The following is a 27,678-nucleotide window of genomic DNA, read 5'->3' on the forward strand; positions in this document are numbered from 1 at the left end:
CAAACCATCTCAATTTGGTTGAGGTCAGGTGATTGTGGAGGCCAGGTCATCTGATTCTGCTCTCCATCACTCTCCTTCTTGGTAGTCACCCTTACAGTCACCCTTACACAGCCTGGAGGTGTGTTTTGGGTCATTCTCCTGTTGAAAATGTAATTATAGTCCCATTAAGCACAAACCAGATGGGATGGTGTATCGGTGCAGAATGCTGTGGTGGCCATGCTGGTTAAGTGTGCCTTGAATTCTAAATAAATCACAGACAGTGTCACCAGCAAAGCAACCCCGCACCATCACACCTCCTCCTCCATGCTTCATGGTGGGAACCACACATGCAGAGATCATCCGTTCGCCTACTCTGCATCTCACATAGAGACGGCAGTTGGAACCGAATATCTCAAACTTGGACTCATCAGACCAAAGGATAGATTTTCACTGTTCTAATGTCCATTGCTCGTGTTTCTTGGCCCAATCAAGTTTCTTATTATTATTGGTGTCCTTTAGTAGCGGTTTATTTGCAGCAATTTGACCACAAAGGCCTGATTCACGCAGTCACTACTGAACAGTTGATGTTGAGATGTGTCTGTTACATGAACTCAGTGAAGCATTTATTTGGACTGCAATCTGAGGTGCAGTTAACTCGATTTAACTTATCCTCTGCAACAGAGGTAACTCTAGGTCTACCTTTCCTGTGGCTATCGCGAGAGCCAGTTTCATCATTGCGCTTGATGGCTTCTGCAACTGCACTTGAAGAAACGTAAAAAATTATTGATGACGGACGGTCGTTTCTCTTTGCTTATTTGAGCTGTTCTTACCGTAATATGGACTTGGTCTTTTACCAAATAGGGCAATCTTCTGTATACTACCCCTACCTTGTCTCAACACAACTGATTGTCTCAAACGCATTATAAAGGGAAAAAAAAATCAACAAATGAACTTTTAACAAGACACCTGTTAATTGAAAAGCATTCCAGGTGAAGCTGGTTGAGAGAATGCTAAGAGTGTGCAAAGCTGTCATCAAGTCAAAGGATGGCTACTTTGAAGAATCTCAAATATGAATATATTTTTGATGTGTTTAACACTTTTTTGGTTACAACATGATTCCATATGTGTTATTTCATAGTTTTCATGTCTTCACTATTATTCTACAATGTAGAATAATAGTAAAAATAAAGAAAAACCTTGAATGAGTAGGTGTGTCCAAACGTTTGACTGGAACTGTATATATATATTTTTAAAAATATATTTTTATTTCTTATTTTCCCCTAACCCTACCATCCCTCCCCTAATTGGAGTAAACTCATGAACAACAACACTTAGGCTTCTACTTCCCGCTTATACATACTATATACAGTTTAAGGACACGGTATAGTTCACTATAGTTATATTTTGTTTGTTTTTTGTCCCATCCTTCAGCTCCACTCAACCCCTCCCATCTATCTTGGAACACCATCCAGTTTATATTTCTATTTGCCATATATTTTTCAACTGTATTGTGATGTTTCACAGAAGTTCTGATCCTTTCTATTCTCATAGATTCTACAGTACATATTGTAAATAAAAAATAAAAAATGTTGCTATGAGAATTATGATATTATTAATCGATTTACAATTACTTTTTTTTTTATCACCCAGCTGTGGTTATACAAAAATTGTTTTGAGGACCAGTTCATAAACCATGTGCCATGGAATCGGTACATCGAAAATCTCTTCTCAACTATTTTTCAATCTATATGGCACAGCTGTCAATTTTTTGGTCCTTAAATTAAACTGGTATACTTTTTTATTTATCACAATTTTTTTTCTTTAATAATGCAGGGCCGACATACAAGTTCTTGGGATGTATTTATGTCAACTTACCCATGTTCTCTTACTTGTTTTCAAATGACGGTCAGACCCCACAATTTCCCCTGAGGAAGAAGATACGTCCCTTGTTCCAGCGATAGAGCTCCACCCACTCCCAGGCGATAAAGGTGACTCCTCCATGACTATTTTCCAGAGAATATGTTAAGCCTTGTTCACACTGCAGGCCTTAACGCTCAAATCAGTTTTGTTTTTCAAATCTGTTTTGGAATACCGACTGTCCAAACTGCAAGCTACAAGTGACCAAATCGGATGTGTGTGTTCAGACAGCAGTCATTTGCTGACATGGCTACGCTAGTTGTCATAGTAATGACAGGTGTGTGCTTAGTGGTGGAGGCTGATTGGTGGAGGTGCTCATGCTTCCTATTACTCAGCAGTTATGTAGCAAGCTAAGGGGACAACAATGCCTGACATGGACTTTTCTCCAGTTGCTTTGAATGTTCAGAACACTTTTAAAGTCACACAGGATAAGATGATCCAACTTTCAAAACAAGTCCTTTTTTGGCTAGCCACAGCAGTCAACTAGCTAGCTGTAGCTTTCTAGCACATTCACTAATTTTGTTGTAAACGATTATCAAGCTAGTTAACTACCACATGTTCTTGTCAAAACGGTCACCAGAGTAGATACTGTAGCCAGCAAAATGACACGCCAAATAACAGTCGAAGGTTGTATAGCCAGGAATCAGATTTGTACCTGATTTCAAACCACCTACGGAGGTAGTTAGAAGTGTGGCTTGAAGTGTCTGATTCCGTTTGCTTAGACTGCAGGAGAAATAACAGATTAGAATCAGATAAGGGGGAAAAAAATTGGTAGCATTTTACTTGACACCTGGCGTCATAACACGTTATGACATGGTCACACGCGCTGACATAACTTGTCATAATATGGTCATAACTCTATCATGGCACATATATTTCGACATGTTGTGACATATATTGCATTATTTTATGTTCTGGTTATGACACCTATATAAGAGTGTCAAAACCCACAAAACTTACCACACAATTTAACTTACATGTCAACAGTATTTTTAAGTTATATGCAATTTTCTGAAATATTCCATATTGAATTATCATTGTAATTGTGCACACATTGATGTCAGATATGTACCTACCCCCAATACTCTGTTGCTGATGACTGTGATGAATGCAAGAGCAGACATCCTCTTTTCAAACCTATGACTGACATAAGGGCATGCACGTGTTATGCCTATCTGGCTCATATGGTTCTGATGGTCATAATGCTTCTTGACAGTCTCATAAAGTGTATTTTCTTAGTCCAAGTAAAGTGACAAAGGACGGTCATAAATCTTCTAGAAGGTGTCATAAAGTGTACAAACATGACAATAAATAATGACACACAACAACAAAAGGATTTAAGAAACAAACGTTGAAACAAGAATAAATTTTGAAATTTTAAATTTTGAATAAAATGTGGGTTTTGACACTCTTATGTAGGTGTCATAACCAGCCGTAAAAGAACGCAATATACATCACAACAGGTGTAAATATATGGTTCATGACAGAGTTATGACCATATGATGACAGGTTATGACGATACATGTCAGCTGTTAAGACATTTGATGACATGGTTATGACCGTGTCATAATGTGTTATAATGCTAGGTGTCAAGTAAAGTGTTACCAATAACGGATTTGAGTCACTTCGAACTGCCAATGTGAACGAGGCTTTTAGAGAATCGTCATTAGGCAAGTGGGCATTTTCCGACTCTCAACTTCTGGCAATCCTGGCCACAGTGGTACAGGCATTTCCAGCCATGAGCTCCTAACAACTGGCTACGAATGTATTCAACTTATCTCTGCACTCCTAGATGACAGTAGTCCTTTCTCGGGTGTGTTACAAAGTTACAGTGTACTTCAGAGATCTCCATACATAAAAAAAGAGTCTGAGCAATATCCATGAATTTTACGGGATCAAGTTCAATGTGTAATTAAATTGTTCAATTCTTAGTATATGATATAATGACAACGAGCAGCATCAGAAATGCAAGGAAAGAAAGGTGCTGTTTTATGTCACAAAGTGTTTGCCAAATCTGTGAAGACTCCGAGAATGAGAGAGTTCTTAATACATATCTTATTCACATGTATTCACACGTATTCACATGAAAAAAAAGGCAACGTAATATTAATGACTTTGTAACAGCTCCAAGCAGTTGTCCATGACAGGAAATGCTCAATGGTACCCGAGTTTATAGAAATGTCTATATACAGTATGCTGCTGTTAGAAGCTCACAAGTCAAATTCATGATTAGCCTATAATTTATCTGACGATATTCATTGTTACTCATTGCCAATTCATTCTTCAATTCTGCAAGCAATGCAATGTATGGAGTGATTTCAGTGCCAACAGATATTGTATTGGAATTCCATCATTTTGAATTTGTGTTAGCATATTGAATTTAATATTTTTCAATTTGTAATGCAGAAATGTAATCATCGAACACATTGAAGTGATTCAAGGAAATGCTTCTCTATGCTAGCTTCTAACATCCTACCCAATTAACAATGGTTGGTCCCACAGTAACCACCTTCTGTTAGCAAATTAAGGCTACCCAGCAATGGTTTTCACCAAGTGGGTTCCCTTATTGCAATTGTGCAAGGTTGCCTTTTCATAACACTTTTACTATGGTTGTTGCAACAGTGTCCGATCTCAAGATCTCATCATGCTTTAGACAGTTTGCCCTCGAGGACAGGTTTTACTGCCGATGCCTCCCATCTGTGTACTTTTGGGGGATTTTCATGTTCAGTGGTCTGAAGTTCATTGGTCTACATAACGTATAATTGGTCATTCTATAGTGCGCCTCAACTCATAAGCATAGCGACAGCATATCACACACTAGGTGAATTACATTATTTCAGGCAACCATTACGACTTGTTTCTTTGTCTTGTACAATCTTTTCAATCAGCACGACTCTCTTCATCGCAAAACACAACAGTTTTGATCTCCATACTAAGCTACCTGCTACTTCCTATTCTACAGCGTATGTATATGTGTTTTCTTGTGTCGAAGGAGAGGCGGACCAAAACGCAGCGTGGTTATTATTCATGGTTCTTTAATAAGAAACTATACATGAATAGACTAACAAAACCAAGAAATGTGACAAACCAAAACAGCCCTATCTGGTGCAAAAACAGAGACAGGAACAATCACCCACAACACCCAACACCAAACAGGCTACCTAAATATGGTTCCCAATCAGAGACAATGACTAACACCTGCCTCTGATTGAGAACCATATCAAGCCAAACACAGAAACAGACAAACTAGACACACAACATAGAATGCCCACTCAGATCACACCCTGACCAAACAAAACATAGAAACATACAAAGCAAACTATGGTCAGGGTGTGACAATATGCTCGCAGCCCTCAGGCAAGGCGGTTTCCCTCCGCAGTGACGTTTCGCGAGGCTGTCTTCTTACCGGTTTTCCATTGTTTCCTTCTAATTGCAAGTTCACAACTCCTATCGTTTTTTATTCCTTCACGTGATTTAGGTTTTTCTGATCCAGTCTTTTCACTCTAATCACTATTGTCTAACTTATTTATTTTTGGTGGTTTCGATGCCAGCTGCCCAGCAAAGGGCTACTTGTCATCAGCGTCTGGCTACGAGGAGCATTCCTCTGAGACGAAGCCATACCCCAAACTATTTCATAAAATTCCATATTGCATTCGGTCTATGTTGTTCATTCAGTTAAGCCTGTACTCGATTGAAATGTAGTTTCTTTAAGTTCAATCAGGAGGCTGATCTGAATGCCCGTTGAACTTCACCAAGCATCATAACATAATTCACTCTGTTTCCTATTATACAGGCATAGTGGGAATGAATACAAACTTATCATCATCAGCATAGGGTCTCATTCTTCTCCTTTTGTGGGGGGTTGGGCAGGGTTCAATGCTAGCTTCCCAGCAAAATGTTACCTGTCATCAGCATCTGGCTCTGAGGAGCATTCCTCAAAAACGAGGCCATACCCCAAACTATTTAGTACAATTCCATATTTAATTATGTCTCTGTTGTTCATTCAGTTAAGCCTGTACTTGATCTCCCTTCTACATCTCTCTCTCTCTCTCTCTCTCTCTCTCTCTCTCTCTCTCTCTCTCTCTCTCTCTCTCTCTCTCTCTCTCCTCTCTCCTAGTTCCTTGCATTTCTCTAATGATGTTGCATCAGTGTGGGAGCAGCATCCCAGTCATCCTCCTCCTTTCCTCCTCTTCTTCCCGTATGGAGTATAAAAGCTTTAAGTCACCCACTGCAATTGAATCAGCGCTGCCCTGAAGACCACAGCTGCTCTTACTACAGAGACCAGAGGGGGAAGGGCCACAAAAACCTCAGCACAAGCCAAAATGAGACAGCAATAAAAACCTTATGGCCATGAGTAGGGGATAGGGGTAGGGTTTGGCTGGGCACTGCTGTTTTTGTTCAGCCATAACAACTGGGCTGCTCATTGTCACTAGGGTTACCAGAATCTTCGGTAATTTGGGTATTAACAGGTCAGCTATGGCAATCTATGGTAACTTTAGTAATTTATTTGTTCACATTTTAAATGTAACCTTTATTTACAGTTGAAGTCAGAGGTTTACATACACCTTAGCCAAATATATTTAAACTTTTGACAATTCCTGACATTTAATCCTAGTACAATTTCCCAAAATCAGGTTTGTAGGCCTCCTTGCTCGCACATGCTTTTTCAGTTCTGCCCACAAATGTTCTATAGGATTGAGGTCAGGGCTTTGTGATGGCCACTCCAATACCTTGACTTTGTTGTCCTTAGCCCATTTTGTCAGAACTTCAGAAGTATGCTTGGGGTCAAGCAAAGTACCCCACAACATGATGCTGCCACCCCCGTTCTTCTCGGATGGGATGGTGTGCTTCGGCTTGCAAGCCTCCCCCTGTTTCCTCCAAAGATATTGATGGTCATTATGGCCAAACAATGCTATTTTTGTTTCATCACAACAGAGGACATTTCTCCAAAAAGTACGATCTTTGTCCCCATGTGCAGTTTCAAACCATAGTCTGGCTTTTTTATTGTCGTTTTGGAGCAGTGGCTTCTTCCTTGCTGAGAGGCCTTTCATGTTGTGTCGATATTGGACTCGTTTTACTGTGGACATAGATACTTTTGAATCTGTTTCCTTCAGCATCTTCACAAGGTCCTTTGCTGTTGTTCTGGGATTGATTTGCACTTTGTGCACCAAAATACGTTAATCTCTAGGAAACAGAACGCGTCTACTTCCTGAGCAGTATGATGGCTGCATGGTCCCATGGTATTTATACTTGCATAGTATTGTTTATACAGATGAACGTAGTACCTTCAGGTATTTGGAAATTGCTCCCAAGGATGAATCAGACTTGTGGAGGTCTACAATTGTTTTCTGAGGTCTTGGCTGATTTCTTTTGGTTTTCCCATGATGTCAAGCAAAGAGGCACTAACTTTGAAGGTGGGCCTTGAAATACATCCACAGTAACACCTGCATCCCCGGCAGGCCCAGAGAGCCAATCAAGTGCACCTATAGGCCTACCGCTGGCCAATCAGATCGTTTAGATCACTGTGTCTGCACAGTTTCCTCAAGCCATAGGCTGTAAAAAGACACATTGAGTGCACAGCAAAGTTGATACTGTGATTTCCCAGCTTTTAAAACAATGACTAAAGAGAGACTCAACGAATACAGTAAAGAGCTGCTGCTTTCATAAGTATGTTCTTGTTTAATGTTGCATAGGTATGTTTTTTAAAGTAAAATCAGAATGGTAGATCTTGGCTTGCTTTTGGACTCTTGAAAAGGTTGGTCACCAATCATTTATTGGATATGGAACCATAGGGTTCAAGAGAAAATAGCCTAATTAATTATCAATAAATGGAATTATTTTCAATTAAATCTGTAACTGTAATGGAGGGTGTGTCGGTGGCAGGGAAGGCAGGCGCAGGAAAACAAACTTGGTATAAACGGAGTCGTTTAATAAGTGCTCATAAAACTACAAAAAACAAAATATACTAAAAATAATATAAGCGTGTACAACACCCATCGCACACCGACAAGGACATGAGGGGAAACAGAGGGTTAAATACACAACATGTAATTGATGGAATTGGAAGCAGGTGTGAAGGAAGACAAAACCAATGAAAAATTAAAAATGGATCAGCGATGGCTAGAAGGTCGGTGACATCGACCACCGAACACCGGCCGAAAAAGAAGAGGGACCTACTTCGGCGGAAGTCGTGAAATTACCCCCCCGCCTGACGTGCGGCTCCAGCAGCGCATCGGCACCGACCTCGGGGACAACTCGGAGGACGAGGCGCAGGGCGATCCGGATGGAGACAGTGGAAATCTCACCGCATAGAAGGATCCAACACGTCCTCCACCGGAACCCAGCATCTCTCCTCCCGACCATCGCCCGACATCTCAAATCCAGTAAATCCAGGAACGAAGAGAGTATGCCGGGGCCCCCTCGATGTCCAGAGGGGGCGGAGGAACCTCCCGCACCTCAGACTCCTGGAGCGGGCCAGCCACCACCGGCCTGAGGAGAGACACATGGAACGAGGGGTTAATGCTGTTATCGGGGGGAAGCTGTAACCTGTAACATACCTCGTTCACTCTCCTCAGGACTTTAAACGGTCCACAAACTGCGGACCCAGCTTCCGACAGGGCAGGCATTTGGGCAGGTTTCGGGTTGAGAGCCAGACCCGGTCCTCTGGTGCGAACACCGGGGCCTCACTGCAGTGACGGTCTGCGCCAGCGGCATGCTGAAGATGGACATGGGCGGCGCCCCATGTTTCCTCCGCTAGCCGGAAACAGTCGTCCACCGCAGGAGCCTCGGTCTGACTCTGATGCCAAGGAGACAGAACCGCCTGATACCCAAATACACACTGGATGAGAGAAAGGTTAGTGGAGGAGTGGTGGAGAGAGTTCTGGGCCATCTCTGTCCAGGGCACGAACGCTGCCCACTCCCCCGGCCGGTCCTGGCAATAAGACCTCCGAAACCTACCCACATCCTGGTTAACTCTCTCCATCTGCCCGTTACTCTCCGGGTGAAAACCTGAGGTAAGGTTGACCGTGACCCCCATACGTTACATGAACACCCACCAGACCCTCGACGTGAAATGGGGACCCCGATCCTCAGGCACACTGTAGTGCCGGAAGACGTTTGTAAATAGAGCCTCCGCAGTCAGTAGGGCGGTAGGGAGACCGGGCAAAGGGAGGCGATTACAGGACTTAGAAAAACGATCCACAACGACCAGGATTGTGGTGTTATCCTGTGAAGGAGGAAGATCAGTCAGGAAATCCACCAACAGGTGCGACAATGGCCGTTGTGGAACGGGTAAGGGTTGTAACTTACCTCTGGGCAGGTGTCTAGGAGCCTTGCACTGGGCGCACACCGGACAGGAGTTAACATAAACCCTCACGTCCTTAGCTAAAGTGGGCCACCAGTACTTCCCACTAGGATAGCGCACCGTCCGACCGATACCAGGATGACCAGAGAAGGGTGACATATGGGCCCAATAGATTAGCCGGTCGCGGATAGCAGACGGAATGTACAGACGTCCAGCCGGACACTGAAGGGGAGCGGGTTCTGTATGCAATGCCTGCTTAATGTCCGTGTCCAGCTCCCACACTACCGGTGCCACCAAGCAAGAGGCCGGGAGTATGGGAGTGGGATCCAAGGTTGCCGCTCCTCTGTGTCATACAGCCGGGACAATGCGTCTGTCTTAATGTTCTGAAAGCCTGGTCTGTAGGAAAGGGTAAATACAAAATGGGTGAAAAACATGGCCCACCTTGCCTGACGAGGGTTCAGTCTCCTCGCCGCCCGGATGTACTCCAGGTTGCGGTGGTCAGTCCAGATGAGAAAAGGGTGTTTAGCCCCTTCAAGCCAATGTCTCCATGCCTTCAAGGCCTTGACGACAGCCAACAGCTCCCGTTCCCCCACATCATAGTTTCGCTCCGCAGGGCTGAGCTTCTTCGAGAAGAAGGCACAGCGGCGGAGTTTCGGTGGCATACCCGAGCACTGAGAGAGCATCACTCCTATCCCAGCCTCGAAAGCGTCCACCTCCACTATGAACGCCAAAGAGGGATCTGGATGGGCCAACACGGGAGCCGAGGTAAACAGAGCACTCAGATGACTAAAATCCCTGTCCGCCTCAGCTGATCACTGCAAGCGCACCAGGCACCCTTTGGCAGTGAGGTAATGGGAGCCTGCCACCTGACCAAAATGCCGGATAAACCCCCGGTAGTAATTGGCAAACCCTAAGAACCGCTGCACCTCCTTTACTGTGGTTGGAGTCGGCCAATTACGCACGGCTGCACCTTGACGTACAGGTCATGCTCCAACAGGCAACCAAGCACTCTGCGCACCAGGGACACATGCTCAGCGCGTGTAGCGGAGTATATCAAAATGTCATCAATATACACCACTACACCCTGCCTGTGCAAGTCCCTGAAAATCACGTCTACAAAGGCTTGGAAGAATGATGGCGAATTCATCAACCCGTACGGCATGACGAGGTACTCATAGTGCCCAGAGGTGGCACTGACAGCCGTCTCCCACTCGTCTCCCTCTCAGATAACCACCAGGTTGTAAGCGCTCCTGAGATCTAGTTTGGTGAAGAAGCGTGCCCCGTGCATTGACTCTATCGCTGTGGCTATGAGCGGTAATGGGTAACTGTACCTCAGTGATCTGATTCAGACCCCGATAGTCAATACACGGGCGCAGACCTCCCTCCTTCTTCTTCACAAAAAATAAACTCTAGGAGGCGGGTGAAGTGGAGGACCGAATGTACCCCTGACGCAGAGATTCGGAGGCATATGTTTCCATAGCCTCCGTCTCCACCTGTGAGAGGGGATACACGTGACTCCTGGGAAGTGCAGCGTCTACCAGCAGGTCTATCTCACAATCACCCCGTGGATGAGGTGGTAATTAAGGTTGCCTTCTTTTTGGAGAAGGCGAGAGCCAAATCGGCATATTCAGGGGGGATGCGCACGGTGTAGACCTGGTCTGGACTCTCCACCATTGTAGCACCAACGGAGCAATCTCGCGACCACCCCGTGAGAGACCTCTGTGGCCAAGAAACAGTGGGGTTATGACAAGCTAACCAGGGTAGGCCCAGCACCACAGGAAACGCAGGAGAGTCAATGAGGAAGAGACTAATTCTCTCCGTATGACCTGCCTGTGTCACCATGCCCGAAGGCGCGGTGACCTCCCTAATCAACCCTGACCCTAATGGTCGACTATCTAAGGCAAGAACAGGGAAGGGCACATCTACGGGAACGATGGTGATCCCTAAATTATAGGCTAAGGCTCTATCAATAAAATTCCCAGCCGCGCCTGAATCGACGAGCACCTTATGCTGGGAATGCGGGGAAAACTCAGGGAATATGACAGACACAAACATATGAACAACAGAGGGCTCTGGGTGAGAGTGGTGCCGGCTCACCTGGGGTGACGCCAGAGCGCCCTGCCAGCTGCCTCGCTTTCCAGAGGAACCAACCCGGCACCGACCGGCAGTGTGACCTCTGCGGCCACAGATGGTACACGAGCGTGAACCCCCTCCTGTCTCCCTCGCACTGCCCCTCCCAGCTCCATGGGTATCGGAGAGGGAGTGCGGGAGGATGGAACCACCAGACCCCGATCTGGACGTCCGCGAGTAGCCAGCAGGTTGTCCAGCCGGATGGACAGGTCCATCAGCTGGTCAAACGTGAGGGTGGTGTCTCTGCAGGCCAGCTCCCGACGGACATCCTCGCGCAGACTGCAGCGGTAATGGTCGATCAGGGCCCTGTTGTTCCATCCCGCGCCGGCAGGCAGGGGCCTAAACTCCAGGGCGAACTCCTGGGCGCTCCTCGTCTCCTGCCTCAGATGGAGAGGTGGAACCCTCGGGCAGGTGGTCGAAGACTGCCCGGAAACGGCGGGTGAACTCCTCAAACTGCTTCAACGCCACATCTCCCTCTCTCCACACGGCGTTGGCCCACTCCAGGGCTCTCCCGGTGAGGCACGAGACGAGGGCGGACACCCTCTCACGGTCCGATGGAACCGGGTGGACAGTGGCCAGATAGAGGTCTAACTGCAACAAGAACCCCTGGCAGTTCGCAGCCCTCCCATCATACTCCTGGGGCAAGGAGAGACGGATCCCACTGGGTTCAGGCGGGAAAGGGGCGCTCAGGGGAGATTTGCAACCGGGGTGGTTGTGCTGGTGGAGGCTCTGGAAGAACTCATTGTCTCTCCCAGCGGTCCATTTTCTGGACAACGTGATCCATGGAGGCGCCAAGATGGTAGAGCATAACTGCAAGCTCCTGGACGCGCTCCTCCACCTCAATGGCCGGGGTACCTTCTCCTGCTGACTCCATAATTATGGTCGGAGATTCTGTAATGGGTGCGTGTCGGTGGTAGGGAAGTTAGGCGCAGGAAAACAAACTTGGTATAGACGGAGTCGTTTAATAAGTGCTCATAAAACTCCAAAAACTAAAATATACAAAAAGTAATGTAAGTGGGTACAAAACCCGTCGCACACTGACACAAGACTTGCACATAATATACAATAAAACAATCTCCGACAAGGACATGAGGGGAAACAGAGGGATAAATACACAACGTGTAATTGATGGGATTGTAACCAGGTGTGAAGGAAGACAAGACAAAACCAATGGAAAATGAAAAATGGATCACTGATGGTTAGAAGGTCGGTGATGTCGACCGCTGAACACCGCCCGAACAAGGAGAGGGACCGACTTCGGTGGAAGTCGTGACAGTAACTCTTCCAAATATTTACTTTTTTCACAACTGCCACCAGTTTGGCAACAAAATGTACAATTACAACAAATTTACATTTACATTTACAACAAATACATATTGACATAGTAAAATAAATAAACTGTAAAATGTAAAGGGTATTTCTCGCTGAAAGCCTCACATTAAACACCAATGGTATTCACTAACTTCATGGTTTATATTTAGAACAATGTTTTACAGCTTTGTCATTCCATTTTTTACATTTTTAAATCAAGTTATTTCATAACTGTATCTGTTTTATATGTAGTGAATCCACACAGAAGGCCAGAGATAATTACAGACAGCTGTGATAATCTGAAGTATCCAAAAAGGCCACTAGATGACATTTCATAAATTCCCCCCAATAACTGAAAGATACCAAAATTCTGGTAGTTTACTGGTAAACTTCGAAACTTGCAGTAATATACCCTCCCTTTGCAATGCTAACACACATACACTATGAAATATGGGCTCCTATGTACATTTCTGAGGTGTGTTATACGTTGTGTTGTTGTTTTGTGTTTTAGGATGGATTGTTTCAAATTGGGAAAATCATGGTTTAGCACCATCTGTGTGAAAAACCTGCAGGCATTGCTACAAAACAGCGCTTGTGGCCTCTTTTCTTGGGTCACTGCATGTCATTGTACTGAATTGGAATATGTGACAAGTGCTACTGCTGACTGTCTAGAATTGGGAATCCAGAGCTTTGCTCTCTTGTTAAATATTAATAGTAACTCAAGTACATTTTTAGAATGGATAGGTGTGGTAGTTGTTGATAGGTGTGGTAGTTGTTGCAAATCTACATAATTTGTTTCTACAGTAAAGATTGTATTGATTGTTGTGTCACTGGCCTAGACACAATAACCCATAACATCAAAGTGTTATTATGTTTTATGACATTTTTACAAATGAATAAAAAACTAAAAGCTGAAATGCTTTGACTCAGTAAGTATTCAACCCCTTTGTTATGGCTAGCCCAAATAAGTTCAGGAGTAAAAATTTGCATAGCAAGTCACATAATAAGTGGCATGGACTCATTATCTGTGCAATAACAGTGTTTAACATGATTTTTGAATGACTACCTTATCTCTGTACCCCACTAATACAATCATCTGTGAGGTCCCTCAGTCGAGCAGTGAATTTCAAACACAGATTCAACCACAAAGACCAGGGAGGTTTTCCAATGCCTCACAAAGAAGGGCAGACATCGAATAGCCCTTTGAGCATGTTGAAGTTAATAATTGCACTTTGGATGGTCTTTCAATACACCCAGTCACTACAAAGATACAGATGTCTTTCCTAACTCAGTTGCCGGAGAGGAAGAGGAAGCTGACTTTAAAACAGTTACAGAGTTTAATAGCTGTGATAGGAGAAAACTGAAGATGGATCAACAACATTGTAGCTACTTCACAATACTAACCTAATTGACAGAGGGAAATCAAATGTAATAAATCGAAAACATGCATCCTGTTTGCAATGAGGTAATAAAGTAAAACTGGAAAAAATGTGGCAAAGAAATGAACTTCATGTCCTGAATACAAAAGTGTTGTTCAGGGCAAATACAATACAATACATTGCAGAGTACAACTCTCCATATTTTCAAGCATCGTTGTGACTGCATCATGTTATGGCTATGCTTGTAATCGTTTACAATTTTCAGGATAAAACATTTACTAAAATTAACTTGAGGCATAATCCCCAAGGAAAACCTGGATCAGTCTGATTTCCACCAGACACTGGGAGATGTATTCACCTTTCAGCAGGACAAGAACCTAGAACACAAGGCCAAATCTACACTGGAGTTGCTTACCAAGAAGAATGTTCTTGAGTTACAATTTTGACTTCATCTCTAAAAGTCTAATCTGTTGGGGGGGGGGGGGGGGGGGGGGGGATTGGTGGGGTACCAAGCTAACATATGAAATTGTTTTAAGATGGTCATATCATGGATCATTTAGCTGATTGATTTTGATTTTTTTTGGTACAAAAAATATATACATTTGAAAATGATTTGCTAAGATGTAGAATTTTTTATCTTTACTACTATAGCCCATCGATAACACATTGAATAAAACATTCATAAATGGCAAAAAAAGACAGTCCAAAAATAAATCATAAGGATTAACGTGTTGAAGTGTCTGTCCTATATCTAGGAGAAATAAGAAAGCTCAGGAAATATATATTTTTTTGGACACATCATCAACCCCTTATTTTTGTAGGCACAAAACGTCCTCCATTCTTCAATTCATTTGTAAGGGTTACATTCAGACGAGTCCCGGAGAACCCCATCATATTCGTGAAAGTCTGCCCTTTCCATAGTGGGGTCAAATTTCTTAGCTCAAATGGTTTGGACGCTACAGACAGATTTTCGGGATGTCTCATGGTCTGACAAAGACTGCTGTAGCACGGCCACCTTCCAGATGTGGAAGGCTGACGTAGGAGGATGCAGTGGATTGAGATGCAAACCATGCAAGAAAACAGATATTTCTAGCTGAAACGTATGGATTGTGATGGTGATTTTTTTTTACGCTACTTAGATTGACCCAGGGGCGCAGTCATCGACCTTAGGGGGTTTTAATAAATGTAGAGTTCAGGCTGTAACACAACAGAATGTGGAATAAGTCAAGGGGTATGAATACTTTATGAAGGCACAGTAAGGTCCTCGCTCAGGGGGCACATCAACAGATTTTTCACTCAGGGATTAGAACCAGCAACCTTTTGGTTACTTGCCCAGCACTCTTAACCACTTTGCTACCTGCCGTCCTGGTTACGTTGTGTATTAACCACATTGAAATGTTGTATCTGTACTGAACAAAAATATAAACGCAACATGCAACAATTATACTGAGTTCATGGGCATAGGCCCATCCACTTGGGAGCCAGGCCCACTCACTGGGGAGCCAGGCCCAGCCAATCAGAATGTGTCTTTCCACACAAAAGGGCTTTATTACAGACAGAAATCTCCTCAGTTTCATCAGCTGTTCGGTTGGCTGGTCTCAGACGTTCCCACAGGTGAAGAAGCAAGATGTGGAGGTCCTAGGCTGGCGTGGTTACACATGGTCTGGGGTTGTGAGGCCGGTTGGACATACTGCCGAATTCTCTAAAATGACTTTGGCGGATGCTTATGGTAGAGAATTGAATATGACATTATCTGGCAACAGCTCTGGTGGACATTCCTGCAGTCAGCATGCCAATTGCACGCTCCCTCAAAAGTTGAGATATCTGTGACGTTGTGCAACAAAACTGCCCATTTTAGAGTGGCCTTTTGTTGTCCCCAGCGCAAGGTGCACCTGTGTAATGATCATGCTGTTTAATCAGATCCTGATATGCCACACATGTCAGGTGGATGGATTATCTTGGCAAAGGAGTGCTCACTAACGGGGATGTTAACACATTTGTGCACCAAATTAGAGAGAAATCATATTTTTTTTGTGTGTGTGGAACATTTCTGGGATTCATCTGTGGATTAATTGTCGGAGAAGAGAACACACGGTTTTGTTTGACTCAAAGTGTGTAAAAAATATACACCATATGCATTTAATGCACAATTAAAACAACAAAAACTAAATTAAACCGAGTTCAGAACTTTGGAGATGGTGGCCCTGTTGAAGTCCATCCAAAATGTGTTAAATGCATGCACTGAAACAATCCAAACACAAAACAAAAACAACATAATGTTACGGTTTTCTTGCGGTGAACGAGAGGAGGACCAAAACACAGTGTGGTTATCTTGATACATGTTTAATAACGAAATAAACACAAACAATACAAGAAACATCACGCAAAAACCTATACAGTCTATCTGGTGCAAACAAACACAGAAACAGGAACAATCACCCACGAAACACTCAAAGAATATGGCTGCCTAAATATGGTTCCCAATCAGAGACAACGATAAACACCTGCCTCTGATTGAGAACCACTCCAGACAGCCATAGACTATACTAGATACCCCCACTAAGCCACAAACCCAATACCTAACAAAACCTGAAGACAAAACACACCACATAAAAAACCCATGTCACACCCTGGCCTGACCAAATTAATAAAGAAAACACAAAATACTAAGACCAGGGCGTGACACATAAGGATACTGAAAACAAGTACTGAAAATATTTCACATTTTGGCATCTTAATAACAGGTAGACTCAGTGGTTAATGGGTGGGTTTGGCTTTAGAAAAATGGGGTCAGCTGTTACAAAGTTGCCCTGATGTTGCTATGCATCTCTCTGAAACTGGCATTCTGTATATTTTTCAACAAGGAAACAATATTTCTGCCTTGTATAAATGCTATATAAACAAACAATGTAGCTAGCATAAACTGGGACCTACTAAATCTAACTTGAAATGTTTGGCCAACCGTTCCTAGAGAGCCAACAGTATACCCATTTTCCTCCAGCCAAGCCTCAACACAATGAATTCAAACGAATCAACTAATTATAATCTTGAGACCCCGACTGAGTTCCAAAAAAAACATTTTGTTTTCATTGATCCATCCCTGCTCTAGATAGTGCTTTTAGGGCTACTACGGCTTCTGCTCTGCCGCATTCTGCCTGCCTGCCTGAGGAGTGTGTGTGTGCACTGGTGCATTGATTTCCTATAGCACTGACACAGCGGTGAGCAGTGTGTAAAGTAAAGCGTGTTAGACTGGTCACCTGTGACGATGCTGCATGGGGGAAGCTATTTTAGACATAACACGGATAGGAGGATTGATAAGGAATTGATCAGTGGTGCCGCAAGCTTTAGTTAAGAGACTCAGAATTCTAGCAAGATTCCTTCTCATAACATCATGGATAGTGACCGGATCTAATAATGGTCAGGTCAATACAGTGTTGTTTCTGTTAGCCTACTAATGAATCTATTGATTTAGCGTCTTCATCTTCTTGTTGATTCAGCACTTCTCTGGTCAGTATCAGCCCCAGGTAGTGGTTTGGGGAAAAAAATACTGTGTATTATTGGCAACACAATCTCACTCTGAAATCGTGCAAATATGTACAAAAAGTATTTAATCAGATTTTGTGTGTTTTTGTGTGGCTTAATCCGTGTGAAAATACATCAATTTTTGTGCGACTTCATTCATAGGAAAATACATTTTTGGGGGGTAAACTTCAGAACAATCTTTTGAAAGTTATTGGCGCAATGCATTTTGGGCAATGGTGTTCTACAATGCCTTTTATTGAGTCCCACATCTATTTAGAAAGAATAAAACATGTTAACAACCCAATATTGTTAATCAACCAGGTTATTTAAAATAAAAATATTTCACCTTTATTTAACCAGGTAGGCCAGTTTACAACTGTGACCTGGCCAATATAAAGCAAAGCAGTGCGACACAAACAACACAGAGTTACACATGGGATAAACAAACGTACAGTCAATAACACAATAGAAAAATCTACATACAGAGTGTGCAAATGTAGTAAGATTAGGGAGGTAAGGCAATAAATAGGCCATAGTGGCGAAATAATTACAATTTTAGCAATTAAACACTGGAGTGATAGATGTGCAGAAGATGAATGTGCAAGTAGAGATACTGGGGATCAAAGCAGCAAAAAAATAAACAACAATATGGGGATGAGGCAGTTGGGTGGGCTATTTACAGATGGCTGGTTATCACCAAACTACTTATAATATAATACTAGCCTTATATTTGTATTTAAAAAAAAATCTAATTCTGATTTCTATGCTTGTTTGCGCTTAATGCTTTGGGATACTGGTGCTATGTCAGATTTTATGAGGGTTGCCAGATTGGAGTAAAACGTTGTATTTGTCTGTTTTTTTGTGGTGTCGATGAATGTATTTGATTGGGGTATAGTGACACATATTCATGATGGGAAATTAATTAATCAATAAATGTGGGGAAACAGAACACCTGCCCAAAAAAAGCAGTTTTGTTTAAATTCCCCTGGTGCAACTGCATGGTATTTGCAACTGTAACACGTCTGGACTATGATCAATTAAGCCATATCAACTAAATTAAACAGGTTAATGTGAAATGATTATGGCACTTCCTGAAACGTCTGCTTCCAACTCACACCCTCAAACACGTAGATCCCCTGAACGCAGCTCACTTTCCAGCCCACTTTAGAGCTCACACTCTCAAACACCTAGATCCCCTGAACGCAGCACACTCTCCAGATCCCAATTACCTGAATTCTATTCACCTGTTCACACACTTGTATGTCATTATCACACACTATTTAGTTCAGTTCTTTGCACCGCATCCCTGTGAGGTATTGTTTGTTTTGTGACACACGTGACACAGAAAGCTGTGTATGATAGTTTCTGCCTGCCTCACTAACTACGCCTTTTGCCTATTCCCTGCCGGAATAGGATTTCCTGTTAACTACATATTGCCTGCTCTCGCGGACTATGTTACCAGCATTTTCCTTGTCTGTACTGTTGCCCTTTTGGACCCCCTGTGTATGACCTCCTGCATGCCCCTCGACCCAGCTACCTGCCTCCTCCTGTGGTCCTATGCAACAAACACCAGCTGCGCCCTGCGCTTGAAACCTGCTCTCTTGTATCCCCTCGTGTTCATTACACTTCCAAGGCCGTTTCATGATTATTATGGTTGTGCCAATCATGTTATATACAGTGCATTTGGAAAGTATTCAGACCCCTTCCCTATTTCTACATTTTTGTTATGTTACAACCTTATACTAAAATTGATTGAATCTACCCACAATACCACATAATGACAGCAAAAACTATTTTTTAAAAATTGTGCAAATATATTATAATTGAAAAACTAAAATCACATTAACATAAGTATTCAGACCCTTTTCTCAGTACTTTGTTGAAGCACCTTTGGCAGTGATTACAGCCTTCGAGTCTTCTTGGGTATGACGCAACAAGCGTGGCACACCTTTATTTGGGCAATTTCTCCCATTCTTCTCTGCAGATCGTCTCAAGCGCTGTCAAGTTGCGGTTCTGGCTGGGCCATTCAGGGCCATTCAGAGCCTTGTCCCAAAGCCACTCCTGTGTTGTCTTGGCTGTGTGCTTAGGGTCGCTGTCCTGTTGGAAGGTGAACCTTCGCCCCAGTCTGAGGTCCTGAATACTCTGGAACAGGTTTTCTTCAAGGATCTTTCTGTACTTTGCTCCGTTCATCTTTTCCTCAATCTTGACTCCCAAAACATTTTAAAGCTAACCAGCTTCAGTTAGCTTCCCATTCCAGCTCGAGCTTCATCTGTATTACGACGATGTGTGTACGCTATATCTATCAGGTTTTCTAAAGCTAACCAGTTTCAGTTAGCTCACATTCCAGCTCAGGCTTAATCCATATTGCAAAGGTGGATATTGTTCGTCTGCCTGCCCGCTAACTCTATCAGGCTTGTAACTACGCGTAAATGGTACAAATGAGTAGTCGAACGCCAAACTCTTCCTTGAGACAATGCTGTAACGTCCACAATTTCATTTGTGCCTTAATCAAATTGAAAGAAAAGTTATCTTGCAAATTCAGCTGGCTGTCAAACCCTGATCTGTATCATCTTTCTTGTGCTTGTCTCCACCCCCCACCAGATGTCTCCAACCTTTTCCCCATTATCCCCTGTGTATTTTTACCTGCTTTTTCTGTTTGTCTGTTGCCAGTTTGTCCTGTTTTGTCAGGTTTTACCAGCTTGTTTCCTGTTTATTCAGTTCTCAAGATCTTGTCTTCTAGTCTTCCTAGTTCTGTTCTTTCTACCTGTCCTGACCCTGAGCCTGCCTGATGTTCTTTCCCTGATTTACTCTGCCTTGGATTACGAACCTCTGCCTGTCCTCGACCTGCCCTTTTCCTGCCCCTATTATATAATATATTAAATATTCTGAGAACCAAACTATCCGCCTCCTGTGTCTGTATTTGGGTCATATCCTGAGTCGTGATAGTACCAACTGTCCATGACTGACTAAGCAGACTCAGACCAGCTCTGCAACACAGTGTCCCTCCAAGGAGACACCATTGGAAGCCATGAGGAGTTACTGCAGAACCTTGTGGAGGGACTCCATACCTTGGAGAATACCATGACCATGCCTTCAATGCATTGTCGGAACAATTCTGCGGACTATCTCCTAGGCAACAAACCACCACAGTAACCTAACACTCGTCTGGAGTATCGAGAGCCTTGTCTTCAAGACACAGCATTCCCAGCTGGCTAACCATTTGTTTGTCCCAGATTTTGCCTGGTCCCCGGTCTTAGAATGGGCTCATTCCTCTAACCTCACCTGCCATCCTGGCTCCCTCTGGACACTGGCTTTCCTCCGACAATGATTTTGGTGTCCCACCATGGTTCCTGACCATGGTTCCTGTCCTTGGGTTACCAGCCTCCGCTCTTCCCTGAGCAAGAGGAAGAAGTCAGCATACCCTTGGCCTAGATGTTTGTCCATCACTGTCGGCTTACCTGGAAGAGAGCTCGGTCCACTCTTAAGACCACTTCCAGGAATCGGCGACAGGCAGACTGCCACCAGCCCCCGGCTCACCACTATCGTCTCGGGCAGAGGGCATGGCTCTCCACTCAGGATCTGTCCCTCCGATTTGAGTCCCCAAATTTTTCCCCCCATTTATCGGCCCTTTCCCCATCTCTAAAATCCTTTGCAGTTCATCTTCTGTTGCCCCGCACCCTCCGTATACATCCCACTTTCCATCTGTCTAGGATCAAACATTTGTCTTACAGCCCTTTGTCTCCTGTCTCCTATTTTTCCCCATCATCCCCATGTGTATTTATACCCATGCTCTCTGTTTTTCTGTTGCCAGTTCATCTTGTTTTGTCAGGTCTTACCGGTGTGTTTTCCGTTTCTCTAGTTCTCAAGGTCTTGTTTTCTAGGTCAGTTATGGAGGATTTGTTGCCATAGAAATGTACCTGGCTAAAAGGTGACCGGTTACCCTGAGTTGAACTCAGTTTACCAAAGTTACCTCGCTAAATCGTCTAACCTGGTCCCTTTGTCCTAGTGTGATTGCTGACACTGGAATAGAGGAGACAAATAATCATAACAATGAGAATGAAAGCTTATTTTATCATCAGAAACATTTGATATGCAAACACATATGCAAATGAAAGTAGTATTAGTAAAGCTAAGATAGATTTCCAGTGCAGTGTCTGTTGGAGAACATTACAGGACCCCAAACTCTAGAGGGCGATAGAGTACAACAAACCACAGACCGAGCAGCTTATAACCGGGCTGGTTATGTGTGACTGCAACCCCTGTAATGTTTCTTCTTCCAGAATTCCTGATGTGCCTAATATACATTGTCAAGTAATAAGTAGATATTGCAATAGAGCACCTGGACTGTTCTTATCCTAAATAATATGTCCTTGATGACCTATTGAGGACCTGGTTCCTCCATCACCTCCAGATGGCTTGGTATTCCTGCACCACCGAGTTGGGTGTGTTCAGGCCGGCGAAGATGGACTTCCTGTGGGTAGGGCCTCTGCTCAGCCTGCTGTTCACCCTCTGCCTGTTGTCTTTGACTTTCTGGAGGCAGCAGGCACACAGGGAGCTCTCCCTCACCAGGTACAGGCACTCCACCCTCTGGATGGTGTCAATGCCTTTGTCATCCTCCAAGGGGATAGGATTGCACTTCAGGTTGACGGTCTCCAGGTAGGGCAGGTTGCGGAGGCACTCAGGTACCCGGGTCAGTTGGTTGTTGAACAGGCCAAGGTGACGCAGCTCCTTGAGGGCTGCAATAGAGGATGGGATGCTCTCCAGGACGTTCATGCCCAGGTTGAGGCTCCTCAGCTTTCGCAGGAGACCGATCTCGTTGGGGAGTCCTACAGTGCTCAGACAGTTGTTACACAGGTTGAGGCTGTATAGGTTACGGAGGCGCCCGATAGCTTCCGGAACCTTGTCCAGCTGGTTGCTGTGGAGGTCCAAAAAGCAGAGGTTGACAAACTTGGCGATAGAGTCTGGGATCTTCTTGAGCAGGTTGCGGCTCAGGTCCAGCTCGTCCACATCGCAAAGCTTCAGGATACACTTGGGAAAGGTGGTGATCTCCATGTTGCTGAGGTCCAGCCGACGCTTGCCATCCACGGTCAGCTTCAGGGCCAGCTTAGCCATCTTTAGGGTGATCTTCCGGCCTTTGGGCTCGCTTGACTGCTTCTTGCCCTTGGCCATCATGCTTTAAAAAATAAAAGGTTTATGAGTTTATTGTTCAACATGTTATGAGTTTGATTAAATGTTGTTTCCTTGGTTAAGATTTAACCTGTTCCGTCAGTAAATTATTAATTAGTTCGTTTCTCCATTATACATGAAGTAGGCAGTAGAACTAGAACATGATGTAATAGATAGTGTTACATGTCATAGTCCCTAGTGTAAATGACAATACTTGTCTCACTGTATAACTCATTATATTACAACAAAGGACGTGAGACAGCCAACTGTTTGCCATTGCAGCAGAGAATGAACATGTACCTTAACCATAACAACTCTCAATCCCACCTTTAGATGAAGAAAAGAGTGAATAGTCATTGTTTTACTATATAACTTGTCTTTAAAATACCAACCGTAAAACAGTTTGACCTATTATCACATTCACCCTATTCAACCTAACCTTTTAAAACACTTTAACATCACAACTTGAATCTACTATATGACTTCTTAGCAATAATCAAGTTTAATTTATTCTGAACTTGGTTATAGAAAACTGTTTTGTTTTCTTACCAGTATTGAAGTTCGTCCACCATCCAGATCAGTGCAGAGACGGAGAGGGTGCAATCTCCAGACCTAAGACACAGGAACGCTCTCCCAAGGTTTGTCGAGGATCCTTCCATCTCCCTGGCTGTGAATTATACATAAGAGCCACCAAGAGCCATGTAAATAAAAACCAGGAAGGGCACTGCTCTGTCGTTTTTAAGTGGATACAGCTAAGGACCTGTGTTTTTAAATTTTTCTGTCAGCCTGGCCTGCATAAACTGAGTACTGCTAGCCTTCTCTTGTTTTTCCTTGTTACTAAGCAACTGAATGATGTGTTCCTTGTAGTTTATGGCTAGGTCTGAGGCTTTTCAGGGGAAAAGCTATTGCACTGTTTGTGCTGTCGCTTGCTTACTGTATACATTCTGTATACATTTAGCATACAGTTGAAGCTCAGAACAAATAAACAAAACACCAAATAAGCCTGTCATGTTGAGACACAAATGGTGGAAAATCTTTGACTGTTTTCATGTATGATTATCACATTTACAGTGAAGTCATTTACTGCAACATTTACCTCCTTGTTTACTGAAGTGGGCCCTCAACCTACAGGAATAAAAATGGATGCTTGGATAGAGAAAGAGAGATCTTTGGCTATTGGAAGCCGTACAAGAGTATTGGCATTCAACATAAAGAGATAGTCCAAGTAAAAACTAGAACAGTTGGGGGAAAAAACACTCCAGTAGCTCCTAGATGCAGTAGTTTAATAACCTAATAACCAGCATTTTGACAGACAAGCTGTCTTCATCAGGGTGGAATGACAAACAGTGTGGGTCACTAGTTTATATAGTGTCAAAGGACACACACAGGTGTCTGTACTCATGGCTGGGTGTGGCCTGATATCATTGGTTAATTCTTGGATATAAAAAGAACATACAAGAAACATGAATGGATGGCATACGATCAAAGATACAAATTGGCTACGTAGGCCATCAAACATTTACAATGAATAGCAAAATCACAATAATCACAAGAACGGCTTCAGATCAAAGTCTACATTGAGACCGACGGGAGCGAGGTTCTTTAAATTACAGATCCAGGCAGCCTCTCGTTTAAAAGGTTGGAGTGGTGTAAAGCTCGCCGCCGTTGGACATCACGCTTCACCATCTGGCAGACCGACGGACGATTCTGTGTTTGGCGGATGCCAGGGGAACACTACCTGCCCGAACGCATAGTGCCAACTGTAAAGTTTGGTGGAGGAGGAATAATGGTCTAGGGCTGTTTATCACGGTTCGGGCTAAGGCCCCTTTTTTCAAGTGAAGGGAAATCTTAACGCTACAGCATACAATGACATTCTAGACAATTCTGTACTTCCAACTTTGTGGCAACACTTTGGGGATTTCCTTTTTCAGCATGACAATGCACAAAACGACAGAAATGGTTTGTCGAGATCGGTGTTGAAGAACTTGACTGACCTACATAGAGCCCTGACCTCAACCCCATCAAATGCATTTGGGAAGAATTGGAACGCCGACTGCAAGCCAGGCCTAATTGCCCAACATCAGTGCCCAACCTCACTAATGCTCTTGTGGCTGAATGGAAGCATGTCCCCGCAGCAATGTTCCAACATCTACTAGAACGCCTTCCCAGAAGAGTGGAGGCTGTTATAACAGCTAAGGGGGGGCCAACACCATATTAATGTCCATGATTTTGGAATGAGATGTTCGACGAGCAGGTGTCCACATACTTCTGGTTATGTAGTGTATTTAGGAAGAGGTCACCATTTCATGCAGTCTCTGAAGGAAGAAAAAGTGGTAAGCAAGTTAAGTAAAAAAATATATACAGTGCCTTGCGAAAGTATTCGGCCTCCTTGAACTTTGCGACATTTTGCCACATTTCAGGCTTCAAACATAAAGATATAAAACTGTATTTTTTTGTGAAGAATCAACAACAAGTGGGACACAATCATGAAGTGGAACGACATTTATTGGATATTTCAAACTTCTTTAACAAATCAAAAACTGAAAAATTGGGCGTGCAAAATTATTCAGCCCCCTTAAGTTAATACTTTGTAGCGCCACCTTTTGCTGCGATTACAGCTGTAAGTCGCTTGGGGTATGTCTCTATCAGTTTTGCACATCAAGAGACTGAATTTTTTTCCCATTCCTCCTTGCAAAACAGCTCGAGCTCAGTGAGGTTGGATGGAGAGCATTTGTAAACAGCAGTTTTCAGTTCTTTCCACAGATTCTCGATTGGATTCAGGTCTGGACTTTGACTTGGCCATTCGAACACCTGGATATGTTTATTTTTGAACCATTCCATTGTAGATTTTGCTTTATGTTTTGGATCATTGTCTTGTTGGAAGACAAATCTCCGTCCCAGTCTCAGGTCTTTTGCAGACTCCATCAGGTTTTCTTCCAGAATGGTCCTGTATTTGGCTCCATCCATCTTCCCGTCAATTTTAACCATCTTCCCTGTCCCTGCTGAAGAAAAGCAGGCCCAAACCATGATGCTGCCACCACCATGTTTGACAGTGGGGATGGTGTGTTCAGGGTGATGAGCTGTGTTGCTTTTACGCCAAACATAACGTCTTGCATTGTTGCCAAAAAGTTCAATTTTGGTTTCATCTGACCAGAGCACCTTCTTCCACATGTTTGGTGTGTCTCCCAGGTGGCTTGTGGCAAACTTTAAACAACACTTTTTATGGATATCTTTAAGAAATTGCTTTCTTCTTGCCACTCTTCCATAAAGGCCAGATTTGTGCAATATACGACTGATTGTTGTCCTATGGACAGAGTCTCCCACCTCAGCTGTAGATCTCTGCAGTTCATCCAGAGTGATCATGGGCCTCTTGGCTGCATCTCTGATCAGTCTTCTCCTTGTATGAGCTGAAAGTTTAGAGGGACGGCCAGGTCTTGGTAGATTTGCAGTGGTCTGATACTCCTTCCATTTGTTGCTGTTGATGTTTAAAGCTTGGGAAATCTTTTTGTATCCAAATCCGGCTTTAAACTTCTTCACAACAGTATCTCGGACCTGCCTGGTGTGTTCCTTGTTCTTCATGATGCTCTCTGCGCTTTTAACGGACCTCTGAGACTATCACAGTGCAGGTGCATTTATACGGAGACTTGATTACACACAGGTGGATAGTATTTATCATCATTAGTCATTTAGGTCAACATTGGATCATTCAGAGATCCTCACTGAACTTCTGGAGAGAGTTTGCTGCACTGAAAGTAAAGGGGCTGAATAATTTTGCACGCCCAATTTTTCAGTTTTTGATTTGTTAAAAAAGTTTGAAATATCCAATAAGTGTCGTTCCACTTCATGATTGTGTCCCACTTGTTGTTGATTCTTCACAAAAAAAAACAGTTTTATATCTTTATGTTTGAAGCCTGAAATGTGGCAAAAGGTCGCAAAGTTCAAGGGGGCCGAATACTTTCGCAAGGCACTGTATATCAAATATTTTGAGGTCATTGTTGATAGAAATGTAATCTGATGGAAGACTAGCAGTATGACAAGTTATATGAAAAGTCATAAAGTCTCTGGTGCTCGCAAAAACTTAAATGTACCTAATGAAGCATGCCTTTCCATCAAAGCTGAGCTTTGTCATTTACCATGTAGATTTTATTTGTTAAATACAATTGCATATGTTGTTAATAAACACAGGGTATAGTTTAGTCTAGCCAATTAAACAGAGTCAACTTCCCTCCAGTGCCTGAATTACACAGAGACTATATGCAGCCATATGCATGTAATGAAGAGAGACAGACATACTGACCTAATTGAGCATGGCCCAGTGCCCCTTGGGGACCTGTGAATAGGCTGGATAGATTACACTTGATGATCTGCAATGTGAGGACTGTATCTGAGAAACAGAAAGAGAGAGGGGAGAGGTGAGGGAGGTTGAAAGAGAGAGAGAGAGAGAGAGAGAGAGAGAGAGAGAGAGAGAGAAAGGGGAGGGGGGGGGTCATTGCGTTTAAGTTTATTGGGTTGGCCACAGACAAAGACCAAGCTAGACTGATTCTCCAGCTAGGTGTGTCTTTCAATGGAATCCTGTTTCTGGTCCCCAGGAGGACATCACAAGAGCCTCTTGTTTACCTGTGTTCAGTCTGTCATCCTCCCCTGTAAAAAGCAGCCAGGTCACCCGTGATACAAGTCAGTATTCAACGTCCATCCGTGTTTGAGGACGTCAGTAGATGACATGGAAACTGGCCACTAGGGGACACAATGAGCACTGTTACCTTCAACTAGGTTTCAGTTTTGCAAGGGCGTTGTGGACAGGGAGGGCGGATGGGCGTAAACATCTAGCACTTGAGCCAAGGTTGCATGTTTGAATCAAGCGATAGAGTTGTTTTTGAGATTTTTGTTTTAAGCTTATCCCAAACCTTAACCCTTACCTTAAAAATGAGGAGTTCATGCCTAAACTTAATAACCTTAACATTTAGAAAAATG

At 43.5% G+C, this 27,678-nt stretch overlaps 1 protein-coding gene across 1 annotated transcript; it reads right to left on the reverse strand.

Moving 5' to 3' along the window:
- Positions 1-21,598: 21,598 nt before the first annotated feature.
- Positions 21,599-23,528, reverse strand: LOC110499039 (leucine-rich repeat-containing protein 18-like). Its single transcript, XM_021575871.2, has 2 exons — positions 23,257-23,528; positions 21,599-22,714 (listed from the first exon to the last, which is right to left on the reverse strand). Exons 1-2 carry the CDS (start codon positions 23,364-23,366, stop codon positions 21,943-21,945), a joined length of 882 nt encoding a protein of 293 aa, XP_021431546.2. The 5' UTR covers positions 23,367-23,528; the 3' UTR covers positions 21,599-21,942.
- Between the last annotated feature and the right edge of the window lie 4,150 nt (positions 23,529-27,678).

This window comes from Oncorhynchus mykiss, chromosome 20, assembly GCF_013265735.2.
Source record: "Oncorhynchus mykiss isolate Arlee chromosome 20, USDA_OmykA_1.1, whole genome shotgun sequence".
NCBI classification, from domain to species: domain Eukaryota; kingdom Metazoa; phylum Chordata; class Actinopteri; order Salmoniformes; family Salmonidae; genus Oncorhynchus; species Oncorhynchus mykiss.